The sequence below is a fragment of the Protomyctophum bolini genome (assembly GCF_963924005.1).
Source record: "Protomyctophum bolini genome assembly, chromosome: 19".
Classification (NCBI taxonomy): Eukaryota; Metazoa; Chordata; class Actinopteri; order Myctophiformes; family Myctophidae; genus Protomyctophum; species Protomyctophum bolini.
Window position 1 is genome coordinate 13,579,702 of NC_137880.1, and position 24,176 is coordinate 13,603,877.

General features: G+C 41.4%; 1 protein-coding gene and 1 long non-coding RNA gene across 2 annotated transcripts in view; one reads left to right on the top strand and one right to left on the bottom strand.

Annotated features, from left to right (window-relative positions):
- Positions 1 to 6,279: 6,279 nt before the first annotated feature.
- LOC308334153 lies at positions 6,280 to 7,909 on the top strand. Its single transcript, XR_013965853.1, has 4 exons — positions 6,280 to 6,387; positions 6,471 to 6,499; positions 7,375 to 7,449; positions 7,724 to 7,909. It is a non-coding gene; the product is annotated as an uncharacterized lncRNA (long non-coding RNA).
- A 2,017-nt stretch (positions 7,910 to 9,926) lies between these two features.
- The window catches only part of vash2 (vasohibin 2), a 36,164-nt gene continuing 21,914 nt past the window's right edge, over positions 9,927 to 24,176 (bottom strand). The window contains 3 exon segments of the mRNA XM_080790733.1: positions 9,927 to 15,650; positions 19,053 to 19,165; positions 23,505 to 23,648. Coding sequence (XP_080646859.1) covers positions 15,581 to 15,650; positions 19,053 to 19,165; positions 23,505 to 23,648 — 327 coding nt within the window. The 3' untranslated portion in view covers positions 9,927 to 15,580.

The window sequence follows — 24,176 nt, forward strand, 5'->3', positions numbered from 1 at the left end:
ATAGCCGACTTACAAGGCAAGCACACAACACCTTACTGAGCTTGTGGATTGGCTATTTTCACAATGTTTCCTCTTTCTTAGGTAATATGACAATTTGGCCAATGTTTGACCATAGTATAGTTTGTTGGTTACTTTTGACGTAGTAATGGTCTTATGGTTAGTTTATTTTAGGGACAAAAAATTGCTTAATTGCCATTTTAGAAATGTGCAGACAGTAGACCTACCCTGTATGCACTTAATACTTTGTTGTTTTGTAAGCTACAACATCCGGGGACCCCCCCTAACATAATTTGGGGACCCCACTGGCTCCCAACCCCCAGTTTGGGAACCACTGTGCAAACTGACACAATGTGTTGCAGTAACTGAGCCGTTTGTACAGTACAGGCTCTAGTGTACACACACTGTAGCAACCACACGTTTCACACTGTTACACCACTAACCTGTAGCAACCACACGTTTCACACTGTTACACCACTAACCGTAAATAATCAGTGTTCATCATTATCTAATTCTGACTATTGAAATATAACCAAATTAACCCACTGAGGATTTTACGTCTATGCAAATATGACAAAAATGTCCCAATACAGACACAAACTCCATCTTGCTCTGACAGTTATGGTGAAAAAAATAGAATGAGAATAAATAGTGTACAATCAAATATAATATATATAATACACACACACACACACACACACACACACACACACACACACACACACACACACACACACACACACACACACACACACACACACACACACACACACACACACACACACACACACACACACACACACACACACACACACACACACACACACACAGAGTAAGCTCATGTCAACCATGTCGTCATTAGACTGTGCAGGCTGATCCAGATGAGGGCCTCACCTATGTGTCAATCAACCACTCTAACACGACACAGACTCCCAGGAAAGCACAGGTAAAATGGCAATGTTACGGAATGTCTTCTTTTCTTTACCTTTCCCCTGTTCAATTAGGCAATACATTTTGTTGTGTTGTCATGCCATTTTAAGCTGTCAGACTCATTTGTGAATTTGGCATAGAGTTGTGTTGTACTGACTTGTGTTGCGTTCTTCTGTGCTATGTGGTGGAGTTGTATTGTTTAGTATGTTATGCTGTTATGAATTGCATTGCCTTTGTTTATATTACATTGTGTTTTCTTTTGTAGGCCGACAGCAGTACAGTGACTTATGCCACTGTAAAGGCCCCTACTGCCTCAACTGGGCACTAACAGCACATAACCTCCTCAACATCACCCAACAAGATGCTCAGTATAATCAATAAACGTAGGTGGACCTCGATTAGCCTCATTCCTCAGAATGGACATCAACGCGACCCCAAGTCGCATTACACTGTACCCCAGAAGGCAAGAGGAAGAAAGGGGAGGCCTAAAATGACATGGCGTAGGACGATTGAGAAGGAGCAACAACAACATCAGAGCTGGGGGACCATAGATAAGATGGCCAAAGACAGATGCAATTGGAGAAACTTTGTTGCTGCCCTATGCGCCAGCCAGCGTAATGGGGATAAGTATGTAAGCAAGTAAGAAAAGCCTTATATTTATATTTAATATAAAAGATAGCCCAATGAAGGTTGAATAGTACATCGGGCACCTGTCGCCTGCAAGTGTGCAAAAGCTTTGCTTTTCATAAGGTGACATATATTACACAGCATAAATATTGCAAATATTTCTTTAATGGAATAGACAAGTGAATTGATCTTCACAAAGCTTTAGCACATTTCGGTCACTCTAATTTGGTTTATGCATTAGCATTCCATGTAGCCATTTAGATCAGTAAAGTTCTTAAATGCTAATATACCCAAAGATTTGACTGATTGATTGACCAAATATTGACGAATACTAACTCACCCCGGTGAGTTGTCGTCACTTTCTGACATGGCGGGGTGAGATGTAGAGACATCTTACTTTCTGCGGGTGAGTTTGTAAAGGGAAGCGAGTCGCGACGAACAGCTCGCCCCAAGAGACGCGGACAGCTCACCTTGTGATTTACCGATAAGAGTATAAATGACTATAAGACATTGTAAAATAAGCTGTTATTGCCTTTTTCTGTAGAATTAGGGGACTTATATCGTTTAAATAACAAATGCAATTCATGTTGGCGATGTCACTAAAGGGCCAGTTCATTACTGTTATGGAGGGGAGAATGACTAATGGGGTTGAGTGCACTTTTGACTCTGAGGTGGAAAAGGGGTGAGTTGTCCTGTTACCATATTGACTAGCCTGCCATTTTTTCATTTATTTTTCAGATTTATAGATACATTTTACCATTACCATTACCATACCATTAATTTTACACTGTGTGTTGCTGTTTCATAACCAATGTTCTGTGAAACCTTTTAAAACTCTTGCTTAATGGACCAATGTCTGGTTGGAAAATATGGAATAATTTGCCTTGTTGCGAGATTTAATAAACTACTTTATGTGTGGAAGGCATGTATTGGTCATATTTTGAAGTACAAATTACTCTACCAGTTGTCCTTGAGGGTCCCCACTCCCCAGTTAAATTATGGAGAGTTGGTAACCAAATGGAGTTAAACATCTTACTTAATTTACAAGAAGTCTACACAATTAGAGAATGTAGAAGAATATTTCTATCAACACCTGTTATCTCTCCTATGGTACCATATCAATAGTTAAGACGTTTTGGGTCTGAGAGGCTGGCCCGTGGCTCAAATGGTGAATAAATAATGGACCTTGATATGAAAAGGATTTAAAACCAAGAGGTCAGCAAGAGGAAAGCTGATAGGAAAGCAATACAGGGGTGATAAACAAGTTTACACAGAGAGTAACACACAACTCTCACACAACACTTCTCTGTTTTTACCAACCACCTTTTCGGTGGTCACCTCTTCACCGAGAACTGTGTGAAATCTACACCAAATCTACACCAAAGTACGCAAATAAAATGTTCTATAGTAGCTACAATAGCTGCCGCATTACCACCCTATTTCTTCCTTTTAGGAAGTCTTTGTCTATGTCTATATGTGGCTGTTTTCTTCAGTCTATTGCCTAATGGCTGATCTGATGTCATACATTGTATGACAAGTACTTCCCACTTTCACATCAAATCTGAACACAAAACAAGACATAAATAGCATCAAATAGATGTAATGACAAGGATGAATAGTCAGCTAATGGGGAAGTACATCTGTGTGTTTAAGAGGCAGTAGATCAGAGACAGCAGAGATTAACAGAATAGAGTGTAGAAAGTATGGCCAAATTCAAATTGACTGAATTATTATTATTGACAGCACTGCTTCATCTGCCTTCATATACCCTTAGTAAAGATGATTCGATTCTTTACCGAAGAGTTGGAGAAGAAGTCACTCTGTCTTGTGACTCAAGTCACTGTGAGGAGGATGAATGGATTTTTCATGGGAACAAGGTTGAAACACTGGGTTTAGTTCGTAGAGGGAAGATTGACAATGAAGGGTTGAAAATGGACATGGCAAGAAAACAGAGACTGAGAGTTGAAAGCTGTCGTTTGGTTATAAAGAACTTCACGGTTGAGGATGTTGGTCAGTATGTTTGCCGACATGAAGGCGAAAGTGTTTTCAAAGAGCGTTATTCTATCCATCTCTTCACCAGTGAGTATCTTCTTTTCCGTTTATTAGTCTCAATCCACTAAATTTGGTTTAGAAATGTTGCTCTTCGGCCAACATGTTGAACTAATATTCACTATGTTTTCTCTCTCAGTATCTCAGTCATCTTCACCAGTAGGGCCAGATCTCGATCCCAGCAGCAGTCACACAGTGTTATGCTGCTCTATACTGATATATGAGCGGTTTGCAAGGTATAAACCTACTCTGAGATGGCTGGATAAGGACGATAAACTATTGAAGGGAACCGGTGGAAAACAGCAGAATGACTTTAGTGACACAGTGACCATTCACATCCCCAAGAAGAGGAGTAACAGTGAGGTGTTCAGCTGTCAGCTGACTGATGGAAATGGACGAGTGAAGCAATCTATTGATTTTACAGCCGTGCCCTCAGGTGGGAAATGCTTTTAAGTCGGATTGGTTAAACTATACTACTTTAATTATGATGAAAATGTGTAGGACCTACATACATCTATGAAATCATTAAAGATATTAAACACCTACATTGTAGGTGTTTAATATCTTTAATGATTCCATAGATTAATACTACTACAGACAGGGGGGCATCGGTTATGGGCTGCTATAACAAAACAATGTGAGTAATGACTAAATTAACCACAGCATCAGAGAAAACTAAACTACAAAATCAGTATATTTTATATATATGTATATTACACACACACACACACACACACACACACACACACACACACACACACACACACACACACACACACACACACACACACACACACACACACACACACACACACACACACACACACACACACACACACACACACACACACACACACACACACACACACACACACACACACACACACACACACACTGAGCCATGCAGTGTTGATTTAGTTAACTAAAACCATGATGAAAAATGTTCGACTACCTTTTTTCACTGACTAAAACTAAATAAATAAAGACTAAGCTATGACTGACTAAATATAGGCTATTAACAATTTAATCAACCAATAAAAACTAGACAAAAATATATTCAGCATTGAACCAAGTATAAAATCTGCCATTTTAGTCAACAAAATCAACTGTAGATTTAGTAGACTAAAATGCTACGATATTTAGCAGACTAAAACTAGAATGACACTAACACATTTGAGAAGACTTCTTCGTCATCTGAAAGTTTTAGTCATCTTACTGAAAAGACTAAATCTAAATCAACAGAGCCAGCCCATGAACAGGGACATTCTCTAGTCTAGAGAACACAAACTAAAAATAAAATGCATTTGATGTGCCGGACTGCACAACACAGCAACAATATAAATAGAAAGCAGAAGTGGCATATAAATTGCAGTTTTACATAGGGATGTCCTGATCCCGTTCTTTTGCTCCCAATCCGATTGATTTTGAGTATCTGCCGATTCAGATTTTTCCCGATCCGATATTTATATTTTATAGAACACGTTTATGCCATATCACAACAGTACAATATCCCAAATCACAGATAATATCATCCAATATCATGATATGGATATAATTTTGATATTCGGGATTAGACGTTTTTGGCTTTTTTCTTTCGTTTCTAGATCCCGATCCGATTCCGATCATTTGAAAATGACGTGGCCCCGATTTCCGATCACCCGATCCGATCGGGACAACCCTAGTTTTACATTTTGAAATAATGAGTGAGTGTCGCGCCGTCACAGACATGCGCAGCGCAGATCAAGTTCAGTCAGGAAACTCAGTGCAGTTGCCGGCGGCCGCTCATTGGGCCGCCTCAGCATCACGTTCTCATTCACATGATTCACTCATCCAATCACACACTCATTCCATCTTCATACAGGCTTTTTAAACTGGAAGTCTGCACCGCTCATCCTGCTTGCTTGCTTGCTGCTGCACACTAATTCTGCTGCACTGCTGAGTGCTGTCTGCTTAAACCTTTGCTGCTCACCCTCCTCCACCCCAGCTACCACCTGTCGTTTTGGATCTGCTGTTTAGGTATGGGTGATTCGGAGTCCCTATGGTGGGAGTCACTGATGCGATTGATCAGAGTACCTAAAAAGCAGATCCAATTCTTCGCCAAACCATAATAAATATATATTGCTCATTTTATATTTAATAAATATATATTCCATCCATTCATGAGTAGTATTCAAGTATAGTAGTTTATCTTAAATGCTTGCTTGTTTGCTTGTATGTGTGTACTTTCATAGTTATAAGTTATCCATGGGTACATGTTTTGGGGAGGTTTTGTTTGAGTGTATCGGTGAGTTTTATTGAGTGGCAATGCAATCTCTAAAAACTATTAATAGTAATAAGGCACAACACTGTATCAACTCACTGTATCACACCACCTTCAAACTTCATATATTAGATCTGTAACTCAATATCTAACATAAGGTGACATTCAGAGATAAAAGGTCAAGATCAACCATGTACACATTGGGCCCGGTTTACTAAGCAATTTACGCTCATATTTTGAGTGTACCAGGATTTCCGACCATTTCTACGTTACACTAAAACAAAATACGCAACCCACAACTGCTATTATTCCCAAGTAGACATAGAACCAAAGGTCCTGTCAATGCGTTTGTCTTTGTCCTGAACTTGTTATTCTTGTTTCCTCATTTCAACCTATAGATAAGACAGCTCCCCCTGCAGAACCCCACACATATATGACCTTCATCCTGGTGGCTGTTGTTGGTGGAGTTTTCTTGTTTTTCCTGGTCGTCATGGTAACCATCATGTACAGGAAGAGAGATAAAGGTGAGCATGGTCTCAAGTCTGATTCTGTTGAATTAAAAACATAACAATGGATTCTGAATTATAATGTGATTTTGATTTCCCAGGGAGACAGAAACCAACTGATGGCAAGAGAGTGAGTAATACCATTGTCAAAATCTGCAAACCAAATATATACAGTATAATGCTTCAGCAAACATGATTATTTGGTATTTTATAATAGATCAATTATCACGTTAATTAATTTACACAGTACTGTGTAATAAAGTGCTGTGCAAATCTAAAAGAATTCTATCCAAACATAGAATATAATCCCTTATGCTCTTTAGACAATTACAATTTAGGCATTTAGCAGACGCTCTTAATCCAGAGCGATTTACAGTAAGCAAGAACAAAACATGGTAATACGTCAAATACATAAAAATAGTCAAGAATCATACATAAGCTAAGAAGTCACTAGTTTAACTGTGCTATTGTGCCAGATGCCATTTGGCACAACAAAACCTAACAAACTAAATGTGTTGCTGTAATGGCACAGTAAAATCCTCAGTGTTCATTTACATATACAAATAACTTAAATGAAATGTCTTTGAGTAGCCTACCAATAAAAGCACTATATATTATAAGTTTGATATCGTCTCTGTCGGGTGGTGTCCAAAACTGTTACTATTCAGGATTCAAAAATACAGTTAAAATATGGAGATAAGGTTGACAGCAACAATACATTATTATTTTATACAGGTCTGGGGCGGGCTCGTTAACCACATGATACAGCAACACCACAGTGAATGAGTCACAAATGGAAACTATTTCTCCATCAATATTGTCAACACATTGTATTACGTCTGGTGGCCTTCATGCAGATTTTTTTTTTTACTCTTTCAGATGGAAACAGAAACTATATCTTGCTCTGATACAGTATTTGTTTTCCCTAGATGGAAAATAGAATGAGTCTACAGTAGAATATAATAGAAATAAGAGTTAACCTCATGTCAACCATGTTGTCATTAGTCTGTGCAGGCTGATCCCGATGAGAGCCTCACCTATGTGTCAATCAACCACTGTCACAAGACTACTAGAGCACAGGTAAAATTACAATATATTAGCTTATTTTTTAACTAATGTTTACAATCAATGTTTCATGTGCTGCATTACTGTATATCATTTAGGTTGTGTTGTGTGATGCCATCATCTTCAGTTTATCAATATGTATCAGTGTGCAACTTTGCATCATATAATGTTGTTGAATGTTACACTTGTGTGTTAATTGTGTGGTGTTACGTACATGCGAAACGTTAAAGTGTGTTATTGTGTTTGGATACATTGCTTTAGTTTACATTTTACTGTGTATTTTTTATAGGGTCAAAATAATTCTTATGATGGTACAGTGACTTACGCCACCGTAAAGGACTATATTGCCTCAGCTGGACTGTGACACCAACACTAACACTACCACCACCAACCTCTTCAACATTGACCACAGCGGTTAATACCCGTTGGATTCAGAAACACAGACAGCAAAACCATTGTGTAAAGCCCTTTTTTATACACATAACATTTTTGTAATAATATTTGATTACAGATAGATCTTTCGAAGTTGTAACCAAGGATAATTTACGAAAATGTTATTTAATTGGAATAGAAGTTGTAATAATCCAATCTCTTTCATTTTCTCACTTTGAAATTAGTATATTTTAACATACAAACATAAATTGTCATGGTTACATCATGAGCAATGGAGGATGGACATTTGGGGAAATGCGGCCTGGGCACCATGTGGTGCAAGACACTAAAATAAAAATCTACCTAACAACCAACTTCACTTCACTTTTTTGTAATATATTTATGAGTAAACTCCACCACACTGGATCTCATCCTCTTAAAATAATAACCATAGGTTGTTAACTTGTTGATATTGGGTACCCATTGGTTTTATCAGTGCAAAAAGCTTTTTGTCCACTAGGGTGCGTGGTAAACCAACTGGAGAGAGAAGTGGATTGACATTGGTGTATGATCCTAGCCCTGAAACATGACTAGTACAAGCAACATGTGAACCATGGCTAGTATGATCCAGGCAGAGTGCATCCATTAATTATACTCCTATATGGGATTGGATTTATTTTTTATATTATTATGACCCGTTCTAGTTCTAAGTATTTTTATTTAAAGCTAACAGTAGGCTAACACCTGCAACAAACACTGCACCTGTTGAGGAGCTGGGATGATATGAAGGCCTACGTCTTTGATCAGCTTCTTGTAGACTATATAGTGCTTCTTTGTTTTAGTTTTCCGCCAGCTGGTAAAAAACACTGTCGACTCTCATTAACTCCATGTTCATGTCAATAAAAGTTACATTCCGAGGTGTTTAATATTAAAACAAACGTATTGTAACAAACACTAGCAGCGTGCTTGTTTGGGCGTGTCAGTGACTGTGTGTGGTGGTGGTGGTGGTGTGACCAAGAGGTGGCGCGCACGACCTGATGACTTAAATACATGCACGTGCGTTATTATGGATCCCACCGCAGCACAGCCTCAAGCCAGCCCCCCACGTGTGTGTGTGTGTGTGTGTGTGTGTGTGTGTGTGTGTGTGTGTGTGTGTGTGTGCGCGCGCGTGCGTGCGTGTAAATTGATGCAGATGACTCATTAAAATGAGACATGGCACCACTGCCTCACCAGGTGGTCCTGACGTGTAAACAACTCTAAGGAAGGGTTTGATGATGGATATAGTTGAATTTATTGCATGGAGAAGTTTGTCGGCAAAATACCACGGATTGTCGTACATACCGTATACACGTTTGTAGATTCCCCGACAATCCTTGTATATGTACTTTATTTTCTCCCCGTTCACTTCTATACGTTGCTCGTCAGTGATGTCACGAGGCTCTTTCACCAGCCCGATCTGATCACCTGGCAGATCAAAAGCAGTCAGCGCCATCTGCTGGCAACGTATGGTACAAACATTCTCCCTTTCTTATATTTTGCAGTGGACAGACTTCATGCTTCAATTGTCATTGCAATAGTTAATTTGATAAAGTACTTATGCACAATTATGTTTAGAACAAAAAGGGGTAGGCTATGGGCTAGGGGTAGGTATGTGGATAAAATAATGTTAAAGATTTAAAATAGTTTGGATGTTAAGATATGCCATCATGCCAGCCTTTTTCATTTTTGAAAATGTGCAGAATATTTCTGGATCAGTAGCATAAAGGATAGCATTTTTGGGAAGGGCCCTCGTTTGAAAAGCTCACACTATGATTCATTTGAGCTTGATGTAAATCGGCTATTTTCCAAGATCGTCTGCACTAGGGAGCATTTACTAACGAATGTCCGTTAGCAAGGTACTTTTTTGTTTAATTCTTGATCTACCAAACACATCATGAAATGCACCAAACAGATTTCTTTAAGTTCAATTCAATATTCAGTATAACATATTAAACCTAATTAATTAGCACTGCATGGGGCTGTAGTCATACATAAAACCAATGAACCAATAGGACAACTCTCACCACCACATTGCTCCAAGAAGTCCAGCAGGGAACACAAATGATCACAAAACAGCAGGGTTAAAAACATAGATAATTTGTTTTATTACAACAACACATGCTTGATAAAAAACAAACTGTAACAGTGGGAGAGGGCCACATACACTGCAACAGTAGGAGAGCTAGAACTATCCATGGGCTCGTGCCCTGTCATACCCTCCTTCATTAGGTTCCCATAAGAATACAAAAAGCACGCCATTATCCTCGCACACACATTCTGGGACGGATTCCACAAGGCTCAATTCAGAAAAAAAGTGGACTGGATTATTTACGTAGTAAATCCAAAAACAGTCAATAGTGGTTTATAGTGTGGGTAAGGAAGCCAGTTCTCCAAAGCCCTACAATGAGGTGCTTCCATGTTTTCCAGTGCTACAATGAACAAACCAAAGTTTTGCTCAGTCTCATTCATTTGGCTCCAAACTAGCCCAGGGGTGTCCGATTTGTTTGAAGTGCCATGATGGGAGCATTTGATTGTAGTGGTTGTGGGTTTGATTCCCACTGGCCACCACAAAAACAGAATACATTACACTGCGTTTTATTCACTTCAGCCCACGCCAGACTATGGGGGCCGGGGGTTGTTGTGTTTTCACAGACAGTTTCTCTACATCATGTAGGAGCATAGAAAATAGTCGGGGAAAAAACAAAACAAAACTAACTTTGTTTGGACAGTGATTCTCAAACATGATCTTGTGATCCATAGTACGGTAGGTTTCCGTTAACTGTTTTTGTATTTGCATTTGTTGGCTTAGGCCCTCACCTTGGATGTGGGTATCATGGTTTAAACAGATTGTCTTTCTTTTTTTCTTTTTTGCCCAGAAATCTGCTGTGTGCAGTAGCACCACCTTTAGAATTAGAGCACTAAAGATAATATCTAGCATTAAGAGGAAGCTGGGAAACCAACCGATGTCAACAGCACTAAACAAATCAAAGGCCTTCAACGAGACAAGCTGCTACAAGGAGTGAATGTGCTTTTGCATCATCATACATAGTACAATCAATGAATCAAACAGAAATGTGACTTTCATCAAAAGAAGGAGAGTTGATCACATCACCTCAAAGAATAAAAGAATAGGTAAACAAAAATAAACAAAGTTTTTCACTCAAAAGAAACCCCAAACAAAGTTGCATTAAAGCATGAACGTCAAGTAAAAAATGCTACATTGCTTGAGTGTTGCAGACCATTCCCATACAAAAGAAGTTCACCCTGGCATCGTAGCATCATACAGTGTGGTAGCCTGTGTCAGGACAGACAATGCTTTGTGATATTGGACACGAGTTTATTACAGTACTGTAAAAACTAAACATTTCTGAGTATTACACGTCATCTGGGTGTAACATTGCAGTTCAAAAACAGGTACAGCCCTCTGAACTTGGGAGTAAAATCAATTTAAAATCTTATTAATCTTATTAATCATATTTGTATAAAAAAATGTCACGCTCATTTATCATTTAGACATTGAGGAAACCGTGTCCCTCTTGTGCCCTTACGTTACAGTGCGTTTTATCATTTCAAAAAGCACATCAGTAACCAGGCATTAAAAACATTATCATTACTTTTCTTCATTGGTGAAAAAAGGTGGTGAAAGTAACGCTCCAGTTTACTATTAAGTAAGCTGACCGCCAGGTATTTGTAATGTACAGTGGTGACTAAGTACCATGTAACCGTAGATGATATACAAAATACCATAAAAGGTCCTTGCCGACTGGTTGCGTTTTTCAGGAGAAATGGCGAAAAAACGCTGCTAAAAATCTGAAAATCGCAGCAGTGTGCACTGTTGTGCCAGAGTTAAGAGACCGTCCTACTTGATCATATGTGTGTGTCTACTCTCTGCATTGTGCTATGGCTGGCTGGAGTCCAAGTCCCAGAAACATGCATCAAGCATGGTCTGCTGTTCCTACTGCAGTGTTACTGCGTCAACCCATAAACATTCTGACCTTTATTCTGGAAGTGTAAGCCAACGATATGTCTAAGTTAGTAAATTCAGTTGATATGTCTTAAATGTCTGTCTGCATTTACTGAACTTGGTGAGTAACAGTGATTATGCCTATGGTTGTTCTTTAGTATTGAGATGATGTTAAACTACATTTATCATGATGACACAGAATCTGATGCAGTACCTTTCCTTGTGTACTTCTATACTGTATTTAGGGTGAGAAGCCACATTGAATCATAGAGGGTGAGTGGGGGGGCGGGGTATATTATTGGGATTATCAAATATGCAATTATTATAGTGTATGGTACTAACCATACAGTCGACCTATTTAAAAAATAGCTCAATCTAACACCTCAAAATGCATTGCATCAAGACGTGTGGTGAGCTTATAGATCTTCCATTTATGCAACTTTTTGGAAATTCTTTGACATTTAAAAATAAGAACTGTTTTTTTAAGAATTAGTTTTTTCTAAATTGGGAAGCGAAGTGGTTAAATATATACTCTTTTACAAAAGTATGCAAAGTATACAATATACAGTATAAGTTAAAAACGGATCCCCAGCTGTGTACTGTAAATTAATCTATGGACCCCTGCACCCATATGATTTATCATTCCTCTTATTTGGCTTGTGGAAGACTTTAGATTGTAAAAAAATTTACCCCCTCCATAAACGTTGATTAGCTCTTTGCGTGCATAGCTTGTTGTCAAAGCAAAAAGCTACAACAACAACAAAACACCTGACAGCATAATTTTCAGTTTCAGATGGATGGACACAACCTGTCCTCGAGGTAAAAGACACAACCGAACATTAAACAACAACTAAACAGCGACGGACGCTTGTCAGCGCCTGTCACAACCGTCCTCGACACTCATTCATGTGGAAGCAAAACTGTTGACAGCGGATGAGACATCGGCGTGTGCGAGTTCAAACTAATAATCCCATACATTCTCTGGATTTTGATAATGTAACGCAAATACGCGTAGACTGCCTCGCATATCGTCTCTGTCGGGAGGAAACCTCATTGTGTCCGAAACTGTTACTTTTCAGGATTCAAAAAGAAATTAATTTAACAAAAAAATACACAAAAAGTTAGAATATGGAGGTTTCTGCCCGACAGCGACGACCTTGAAGGTCCAGAAACTAAACGGTACAGCAGACGTGTCTGACATGAGATTCCAAGCACGTGAATCATTCAAAAAAGGCCTCAATAGGAGAATCTAAAAATAATCGTAATATTAATATATCTCATCTTTAGGAACAACCCCTATCATAACTTGCTCAATGCGCCGTGTGCAGCGCAGGACACACTGGTATAGGCCACTGGGTACTTCATCAAAGCCTCACAGAGCTGAAAACAGACAAGCAGGGGCCATCGCCATGTTGGCTTGGTGATGGACATTTTTTGGCCAAAACTCAATTCTTGCCACGGACATATAAAATGAGTATTATTACCAGAAACACATAAAGAGATAGCCCTGAATGACCATAACAGGTCTGTAACTCTGAGAGTGTACACATGGAACCATTTGTACATTTGTACATTTGTAAGGTGTACAAATGGAAGGTGTACAAATGGAACCATTTGTACACTCTCAGAGTTATGGGGTCTTTGCAAATAAAATGTTTGAGAACCACTAGTAGTAGTGGACTCATAACCTATGTGGCATAATATCGTAGTACATCATTGTCATATATATTTTGAATAAAACCCCGGAGACTTGACATTCAGTAATTGGGTATTATAATGAAATAAAATCAAAACTTTCCCACAGACAAGTCTTTGCCATGGACACACATATGGACATATTGATGACCCCTGCAGACAAGACAACAACCCGCCTCTGTGAGTGAGTGCCTTTTGCTTTAATGTCTTCAATGACATGTACAGTACTATCAATGACCTCTCCCAGAAGGATATCGCTGATAATAATTGAAAAGATCAAACTAGCCAAGTCCTACGATACGAAGCTTCCCCTTGATTTCAGATCGAGTAGAAAAGGAGAGAGCGAGCGAGTGAGAGTGAGAGAGGAAGAGCAGATTTTTTTGTCGCAGCATCAGTTCTAATGATCTCTGCTGAACTCTCCCACTGTATCTCGCTCTCCTCTCCTCCATTCTCTGTCTCCTTTCATCCCTCCCTCTCTTCCCTTTCTCTCCCGCTCCCTTCTCACGTCTTCACTCTCTCGTATTCGCCTTTCGGTCTTTGATTTCTCAGCACGCAGCACCGATCATGTCCTCCACATTTCATTTCTCAGCATGCTGCAACGATCATGCCCTCCACATTCTAAACAGGCCCGCTGTGATCCGTTACGATCTCATTATGCGATGCCGGCACTTTTCAAAGCACTCTCTCGCTCCCTATTCGCAAAGCCCTTCAGGAAGATGGAACAGAAATGGTCTTCGTTCGTTAGCTTCTGTTTGTAGCTCATTTGGTATCGTCGCCAAGCGACAGCACTGGGAGCTCAGCATGGCCACTTGCAGCGCAATATGGCTTCTAGTAGGCTAATGTGGCTTTTAGACTTTAAGCCCACTTTTGCACTACAAAAACCTTGGCACCCTGCAAGGTTGGGCGCAAGGGCGAAAACACAGGCCTCAGGGGTATGTGGTGATTGGAAATACATACATTAATTATAATAGTGGCGAATAAAGTTACACAACAGGCCCTCTGTGTGGCACAAGGTTGAGCAGCTGTTTTCAGTGCTTTGGCACAGACAGACATGTCAAGTGAGGGGGACCCTCACTTGACAGGGGGACCCTCCAGAGAGGGGATCCTCCAAAGATGTTTGCCGATGTTCGCCGGCGGTGGTGGCTCAGGGGTAGAGTGGCCGGATGGCAACCGCAAGGTTGCCAGTTGGAACCCAGGCTCCCCCAGAGTTAGTGTCAAAGTGTCCTTGAGCAAGACACTGAACACCTAATTGCTCCTGATGTGCTGGTTGGTGCCTTGCATGATTTCCGCCGCCATCGGTGTATGAATGTGTGCGTGAATGGGTGAATGTAATGCACAATCTATGTAAAGGGCCTTGGATCAAGGCGCTATATAAATGCACCATTTACAAGTGTGAAAGGGGCGTTAGTCTCGGTTATAATTTAATTAATTAAAGTCATAATAATTTGACATATAATAATTCAAATGTACCGGTAGGTCTGTTCCTTTCTTTTTTCCCCTCTACATGAAAACAGATGGCCTACAAGCTCACAACACGAGATGCCGCCTAAGAAAAAGAGATAAGAAAACGGTCGTAGCGACAGCGATCTTCCACTGGAGGTCACTCTGAATAAGAAAGAACACCTGCATGGCTTACGGCCTTTTCACCCGGGAAGCAATTGATCATGCGCCTAAAAATGTACTCTCATCGAGAGGCCTGCGTTTACATAGGGAAGCGTGTGGTGCAATCTGACACTCCTGGGAAACTGTCGCCCGTTTCGTCTCGCGGGACGCGTGTAAACACGCCTGTTCACGTGAGGAGCGCGCAGGTCCAACTCCCCACGCGAAAGACCCTTTAGACCCGTCACACACACACTGGCATACAGGAAACGTTCAGCCGGTTTCTGCCGGATCTTCTCATTGGAAGTGACTCCCTGTGTTCCATTTACCGTCGGCAGTTTGGAGAGGTGAGGCTAGCGGAAAAGAGCGAGCCAGTGGATGGACAAGGACTCGTCAGGGAGGCTGGTTTACCAAGGTGGAAATGAGGAAGAGGATTCATAGAGGCAGGATACGAACGCAGAGCGAGAGCTCGGAGGTTCAGATCCGGATCTGGTAGCCGTCGCTGAGCATGCTGAGCTCTGGGGGTTTCCTGTCCACCGAGGCGGGCCTGGTGGGACGGACAGACAGAGAGACAGAGAGACAGACAGACAGACAACAGAGAAACAGACGCTGTTAGATACTGTACATAGCACAGTAAACAATTTTCTGCATCACTTTCAGATTTTTCATTTCTAGGGTGTCACGGCACTCACCTTGAGAAACCTTGCAGTAGAGAGAGAGAGAGAGAGAGAGAGAGAGAGAGAGAGAGAGAGAGAGAGAACGGGTGGAATGGAATTGAAGACAGTGGGGCGATGGCCAGCGAAAGGGAAAGGAGTTCAGAGAGATATAGGAGGAGAGAACGAGGGACAGAGCTACAACGTAGTATAGAGAGAGAGAGGAGCCTCTGCAAGAAAGTCATCACTTTTTAATCTCACTGTCAGCCCCCCCCCGCCCTACACACGTCTGCCTTCTAGCACAAGCGCATACTAACTGTACACAGACAATCTCCCTGACACACACACACGCACACGCACAGGCGCACACACACACACACACACACACACACACACACACACACACACACACACACACACACACCTTTCTCTCTGAGCTCGCACATCAAAGAGAGTGTTACTTCTTTAAGCTGATCTACTGAGAGGACAGGACATTAGAGGAGAGGAGAGAAGATGAATAGAGGAGAAAGAAGGAGAGGCCAGCTGGACAGCTGACAGGTTCCCTCCTCCCTTATTACTTCTCTTTTCTTCTCTCATTCCATCCTCCCTCTCTCTCCTCTTCTTTCGTTAGCCTCCTTCCACTCTCTCCATTATTCACCCTTCTCTTCTTTCTTCCACTTCCGTGTATTCACCTTCTAATCACTCTCTCTCTCTCTGATTTAGTGCTATTGATTCCATCCTTCCAAAGACACCTGTAGACCTCACAGCCTTCAGCCAGCTCATCACTCACTCCTTGCTGTGTGTGTGTGTGTGTGTGTGTGTGTGTGTGTGCGTGCGTGCGTGCGTGCGTGCGTGCGTGCGTGCGTGTGTGTGTGCGTGCGTGCGTGCGTGCGTGCGTGCGACAAATGATGAGAGATATGGACAGATACAAAGAAATTAGAAAAAAATGAGGATGAGAGAGAGAGAGAGAGTCAGGGAATTGTTTGAGAACACAGAGTGGGTAAAAATCCTGAGTATCCAATTCACTCTGAGGGTGCAACTATGGACTCGTAAGGGGTCGGTTTTAAATCTGAGATAAAGTAACACACAGGCTTTTACAGTGCAGGAGGATAAACATAGCATTGTGAGACACAGATGGTGCTAGCTAAGCTAACAGAGCCTTGTGTTAGCACAATGTTGTTGCAGCCACTGCATTCATATTGAATGCCCTGCCTGCGCTATAGTGTCAAGCTTATCCACTTGAGATGATTGAAATTAATGTACTTGATCTGGTTTGTTGTGGGCTGAAGAAATCAGTAGATAGGATTTTCTGAATCGTGTGGATGAATAGAAACAACATGCATCCTGTAAAAACATTAAAAGCTTCGAAAGGGCTGTTCACACCAAGCACTATATTTATAACAATAAGCATTAATCACAGTCGTTTGTAAACCACAAATGCCCGAAACTGTTACTTTTGACTTGCGGATTCAAATGAAAGAATAGCAAAACTAGTAGATTTGACAAGCTCAAAACGTTTCCAGCTTGCAGATCTGCTACTTTTGTGTGACGTTGTACAATAGTATGATCAAGTAGGGCACTGATTTAAAAAAAAAGAAGAAAAGTTATAATATGGAGATAAGAGGTTTTTGCCTTGACAGTAACGACATCTATAACGATAACTATACAATTCACAGTTGTATTTGTTGTCGTAGTTGTGGCGTAAACTCTGCCATCCACTTGACAATGATTCTTAAGACGACATCCCTTCGTGTCACTTTCTGTTGTTGGTACTAATTTACATTTACATCTAGCTGAAGGCTGAGCACTCTCTGCTGGACACACTCCATCAACAGCATCAGCATGTCATTTTCACAGCCAGCTCTGCTCTGCTCTCACAAGCCCTGGCTGCTGGAAGCTAATGTCGACAATGATTATATAGCCTCTTACAGGACTGCTCCAAGCACACATTATCTACACCAAACCACTTTGCCAGAAATAGTCAATATGCAGGCTCACAACACACTGCATTGAGCCCCTCACTCAGAGACAATTTTCTTTTTTGAATATGGAAATAAAGAGTTTTCTGCCAATGCCAATGCATGTGAGAACTATTGGTCAACCCGCTGAGGAGAAAATGGATGAGGACGGATAGGCGGACGGACAGAGGTTTCTTCAATTCTGAGTAGGATTAGAGTATGTTATTATGATAGGTTTATAGTACGGTTAACACTGTATGGCTATAACTAATATTTGACTAATCAGCTTGTTCATCCAATGATTGGATGCATAGGCTCTGCCTTTTAGGTTCTGTGTCAACTGATACGAGTTTGCACACACAGACACACACACACACACACACACACACGTTTCCCCCTAGTGTTGTCAGCTGTGTGCTAGACTGATACATGACCTGCATTAGATCAACAGCTGCAGACTAGCTACACACACACACACACACACACACACACACACACACACACACACACACACCCACACACACACACACACACACACACTAACATTGCCATCAACTGGTGTCAGCTTAACAGAACTGTCTTTTCTGCCCTGTGATACAACAGATGACACACACACTGCACGCTCTTCTTCAGTGTCAGCTGTAGGTCGATTTAGCTCATGTATGTAACCCTAGTCTGCTGCAGTGTTTCCTTGCACGCGCACACCCACACACCCCCACACACACACACACACACCTTCTACATGCCCTGCAGATGTTACACCACTAGGGGGCAGTTCTGTGTCAAATAAGCACACAGGTGTCATATTATTAATTTCCAACTAGTTATTGGTCATCTCATCCTGCCAATCCTGACTTCAAAAGAGGAGCTAGGAGCTCACATTGTGAGCTTGTAGATCACCTATTCTTTAATACACAGTATAAGTAGTGTTACAAATGGTTGAAACTTTTTTCTGGGGACCCCGTGGAAGCGGAGGCCCCTCAAGGACCCCCGGAAAATGACACCGTATTTCCATTTTAACTCAGAGGCAGTATTATACTTTTACTCCACTACAATTATTTGACAACTTTCTTTATAGTTACTTCGTAGATTTGTATTATTATTACAAAACATACATTAACCACTTCAGCTCTATACATTTTGGCCATTTGGCCAATTATTTTCAAAAGATTTGTATACATTTATACATTTGAAAAGTTGTGAAATAGGACCTTCTGCACAATGAGACCAATATCTTTGTACTTTTGTACTATTTGTACACTGCAATATTGATGAAAAATGTGAGTACTTCTTACACACACACACACACACACACACACACAGCGGGAAAACACGTACGATTTGTCTCTGCGGTGTCTGCGTTGGGGGCTGCTCTGTCGCCGCCGTGGCGATAAGGACTTCCCCCTGCTGCGTTCTTTGATTGGTGATTGGGCGCTGGAGGATTTGAGGATCTGAAAGAGAAACAAGCAGAATGCAGAGACCGTGACGACGATGCCGTGAATATGACAGGCAGAAACCTCTCATGTATACAGTACATGTTTTAACTCTTTGTGTTTTTAAATGTGGCGCAAAGCGACACATTTCGAGCTTGCAGATCTGCTACTGAAACAAGGCTAATACTGAGTTTGTGTGTGCGATTGTAATGCCTAAGGCAAGGCTTTATTTTTTATAGGACATTTATAGTCAGTTCAAGGTGCTTTTAAAGAAAAAGCTTAAAAAAGCATTTAAAGACACTAAAGGAAATCCAGAAAGTCACTATGTGCTGTATGTAGGGGCCTCATAATCTTTTTTTACTTTTCAGGATTCGGATCCAAAAGCATCTAAAGTAGCAGATGGACAAGCTCGAAAGTCCAAACGTGTCGCTTTGCGTCACATTTCGCGCTTTCGTATCGGCTACTTTTTGATGCTCTTGTGTGACGCTGCAGTAGGACGCCAATTTAAAAAATAAAAGAGGAAAAGTTAAAATATGGACATAAAGAGGTTTTCTAACCGCGGCATGATTATCATCTCTGTCGGGTTGAAACCTTGTATGTCCAAAATGTATCTACAAGCACACATGTTGTGCCCTATTAAAATGTATTAGTAATAGGGCATCGGTATATAACAAAATCACACCTGTGTGAACTGAGTGGTGCAACTCCCCTCTCCCCCTGCCTCTCTCTCTCTCTGTAATTAGCACTAGGCAACAGTGCAACACTCTCTCTCTCTCTCTCTGTTTCTCGCACAACAGCGGCACTTTTGCCCCTACTGGTACTCATAGTCACATAGTCACACACATAGTCACATAGGTTAACACGGACATTGCTGTTCCTTGGAGTGGTTGCACCACTCAAAAAACATACGTTGAAATAGGTTTATAGGCGGTTTCTGCACGGCAATTTGGGAAAGAAAGCCAGTGGAACGATACATTTAACCCCTTTCTTTTGTGATTTTGCAATATCCTGTGTAGTCAAGGCAACCCTAATATCAGTTTTTATGGATTGATGTACTCTCGTCTAAGATCACAGATCCACATTGGAAGCATTATTATATACACATTATTCTGGTTTATTTTTCAGGAAATTACTTTTTCTTTTCCAGGAAATTGCTTCTTATTTTTCTTTTCTTCTTTTTAATCTCCCCATATAAAGGGATCTAACACAAGATGTATCTCTCTCTCTCTCTCTCTCTCTCTCTCTCTCTCTCTCTCTCTCTAATAATGGTTAGATCCCTTTATATGGGCAGATTAAAAAGAAGAAAAGAAAAATAAGAAGCAATTTCCTGGAAAAGAAACCAGAATAATGTGTATATGTGTATACTGTATATAATAATGCTTCCAATGTGGATCTGTGACCTCTGTCATCTATATCTACCCCCTATTGTTTAACATTAAATAAAAATATATCTTGAAACATTTTTGAAGAATGCGTTTCTTGTTAGATAGATGTATTAAGTACGTCTATCTATTTTTGTACAGCAATAAAAAAATAACCCGTTTCTGGACTTTTGTGACTCCAGCACCTCACAGAGATCTATAGGCAGATGAGCAGTGGCTTCACTGGCTTAAACCCCCCCCCCCCCCCCCCCCCTCAAACATTTTCCTGGGGACCGCGTTGAACCACAACCCCTCTTAAATTAAGGACCCAGGAAGATGATTGAGCTGAAACTCAAGCCGATCTCCCTGCTCTCAATGCTGCTTTGTTGGCGGTGGCTCAGGGGTAGAGTGCCTGGATGGGAACCGCAAGGTTGCCAGTTCGAACCCGGGCTCCCCCAGAGTTACTGTCGAAGTGTCCTTGAGCAAGACACTGAACCCCTAATTGCTCCCGATGTGCTAGTTGGTGCCTTGCATGGTTTCCGCTGCCATCGGTGTATGAAAGGGTGAATGTAATGCACAATCTATGTAAAGCGCCTTGGATAAAGGCGCTATATAAATGCACCATTTACCATTTACCATTTGAAAGCGCTTCAATGGGTTTACTACTTGACATCTTCTTTGCTATTATTGTAGAGACCATAATGAGTTCGTTATTGACCGTTAAACAGAGAACAAAAACTAACCAGAGAGACAATGAAACAATGGAAGAGACAATATCCTCTCCAGTAGCAGCACAGACCACGAGGGTGGCTGATGTGTGGCTGGTGTGAGTGTGTGAGTGTTAGAGACAATAGTAACTATAGTGGCTGACCTTGACCTGGATAATCCAGGTAAAAGACAAAGAAGAGGAGGGGAGAGAGAGAGAGAGAGAGAGAGAGAGAGAGAGAGAGTGTATGTGTGTGTGTGTGTGTGTGTGTGTGAGAGAGAGAGAGAGAGAGAGAGAGAGAGAGAGAGAGAGAGAGAGATAGAGAGAGAGAGTGTATGTGAGAGAGAGAGATAGAGAGAGAGAGAGAGAGAGAGACATCTTGTGGAAATGCTTGAGTTGCAGTAGCGCCCGCAGATAGAATGATGTCAGTGCAGGTGAAACGCCTGCATGCATGGCATGCATGGTAGAGTTACTGCACAGCCTCACACCACTGAACTGAACTCACGGATAATAGTCTTTTCTTGCAGCGTTTCGACCTTGTAGATCTTCTACTTGCGACGCTTTTGTGTGGCGCTGTAGTATGATCAAGTAGGGCGTTCATTTACGAAAAAACAGTACTGATTGTTTTGTGTACTGTGTTTTGAATCTGTGAAGTTGTGTGCCTGTGTGTAATTCCCTCTCTATGCCAGTCTGTTTTTCATCGGTTCTCTCTGTGTGTGTGTGTGTGTGTGTGTGTGTGTGTGTGTGTGTGTGTGTGTGTGTGTGATGAATACATCGGTTGAAGCTATCATTAAAAGAACAAAACTTGTGACTCATTGTACACACACACACACACACACACACACACACACACACACACACACACACACACACACACACACATCCCCACACACACACACACACACACACACACACACACACACACACACACACACACACACACACACACACACACACACACTGGTGGTTTCCTGGACGGGGTGCAGGGCAGAAAACAGGATATAGCTCATATTCTACAGCTGGTCACATTACTCACATGCTTCTCATAATAATATGGGTCAACATGTTAGAGTGTGTGTGTGTGTGTGTGTGAATCTTATATATGGTTCCATGTTTTAACTGTGGGTCTCATGAGTTCTTCACATTCCATGTCTGCTATGGAAGCACGCACACACACACACACACACACACACACACACACACACACACACACACACAATCTATTTATAATCAATTCATTTTATATGGCTTATAATCAATTACAGTTTAAGTCCCAGACAAACCCACAGAACAGCTGACTAAAGGCTGTCACTGTGTGTGACAGCTGGGAGTGAGTACACTGACCCACATATCGTCTCTGTCGGGTGGAAAGGCTCATGTCACAAATCCTTCTCAGGATTCATATTAAAAAACAGCGAAAGTAGCAGAACTACAAGCTCAAAATGCGAGCTTGCAGATCTGCTACTTCTGACACGTTTGTGACACTTTTTTTTACACTTCTGTGTGACGCTGGTAGTATGATCAAGTAGGGCGTTCATTTAAGAGAAAACACAAAAGTTAGAACACGGAGATAAGAGGTTTCTGCCAGACAGCAATGATATCTTGCTGAATTGCAATTACCCACACACACACACACACACACACACACACACACACACACACACACACACACACACACACACACACACACACACACACACCTTAAGCCACTGCGAGGTGACGCTGTAAGGGTATTTTGGTACAGTATGTGTGTCAGTCACCAAACAGCAAAATATTCAGTGTTAATTTAACTCTGGCAGAAAGGGACCTGCAGATTTTCTATTTTTGTGTTAAACCTCATTGAGATTTTCACTGTGTACAACATTCATATTCATCGTTTTAGACTTTAGACTTTCATCTGGCTTTCACACATGGCTGTTCATGTGGAAGTTTCACGATTTACATATCTTCCCTGTCGGGCGGAAATCTCAGAAATGGTTACTTGTCAGGACTCAAATGCAAAAACAGCAACAATAGCAGATCAATAGCAGTTCAAAATGTGCCGTTTTGCGCCCCATTTCGAACTGTGTTGGGGTGTAATCCTCATGTGTGTGTGTGGGGTTTTGTGCTGCTTGCCTTCATCCTCATGTGTGTGTGGGGTTGGGGTGTAATCCTCATGTGTGTGTGTGTGTGTGTGTGTGTGTGTGTGTGTGTGTGTGTGTGTGTGTGGGGTTTGGGGTGTCATCCTCATGTGTGTTTGGTTGTTGGGGTGTAATCCTCATGTGTGTGTGTGGGGTTTTGTGCTGCTTGCCTTCATCCTCATGTCTCGGCCGTGTTTCTCCAGTTCTTTCCTCATCTCCTGGGCTCCTAGCCTCGCCGCGTTCAACACCAGGTGCTTCCACTCGATTGGCTGGAAGACATGAGGGTCGTGGGGCACGTAGAGGCCTATCTTCACCTGGAGTGGGAGAGAGAGAGAGAGAGAGAGAGAGAGAGAGAGACACCTTCATTTAATTCCTTTTTATATCCAATATTTATTTGTAAATACATTGTTTTAATTTGATTGTCTTGTTCCACTTCTGCTTTGGCAATGTAAACGTACGTTTTCTCATGCCAATAAACCGAGAGAGAGAGAGAGAGAGAGAGAGAGAGGAGTTCATACATCTTGTGGAAATGCTCAAGTTGCAGTAGCGCCCCCGCAGACAGAATGATGTCACTGCAGGTGAAACACCTGCATGGCATGTCATGCGTCGTAGAGTTACAGCCTCACACAGGTGATGAGTCTGCTATTTTCTAAACATTTTAAAACTCGTGAAACGGGACCTTCTGCATAAGGAGTACTTTTGTCTTGGTACCTTCACTGTACATGTTGATGCCAACACTTTTGTACTACACTCAAGTAAACTTTGAATACCGAACTTGCAATACAGACCATTTCCACAATAGGGTACATTAAGTAAAAAATGATGTGAGTACTTCTTCCATC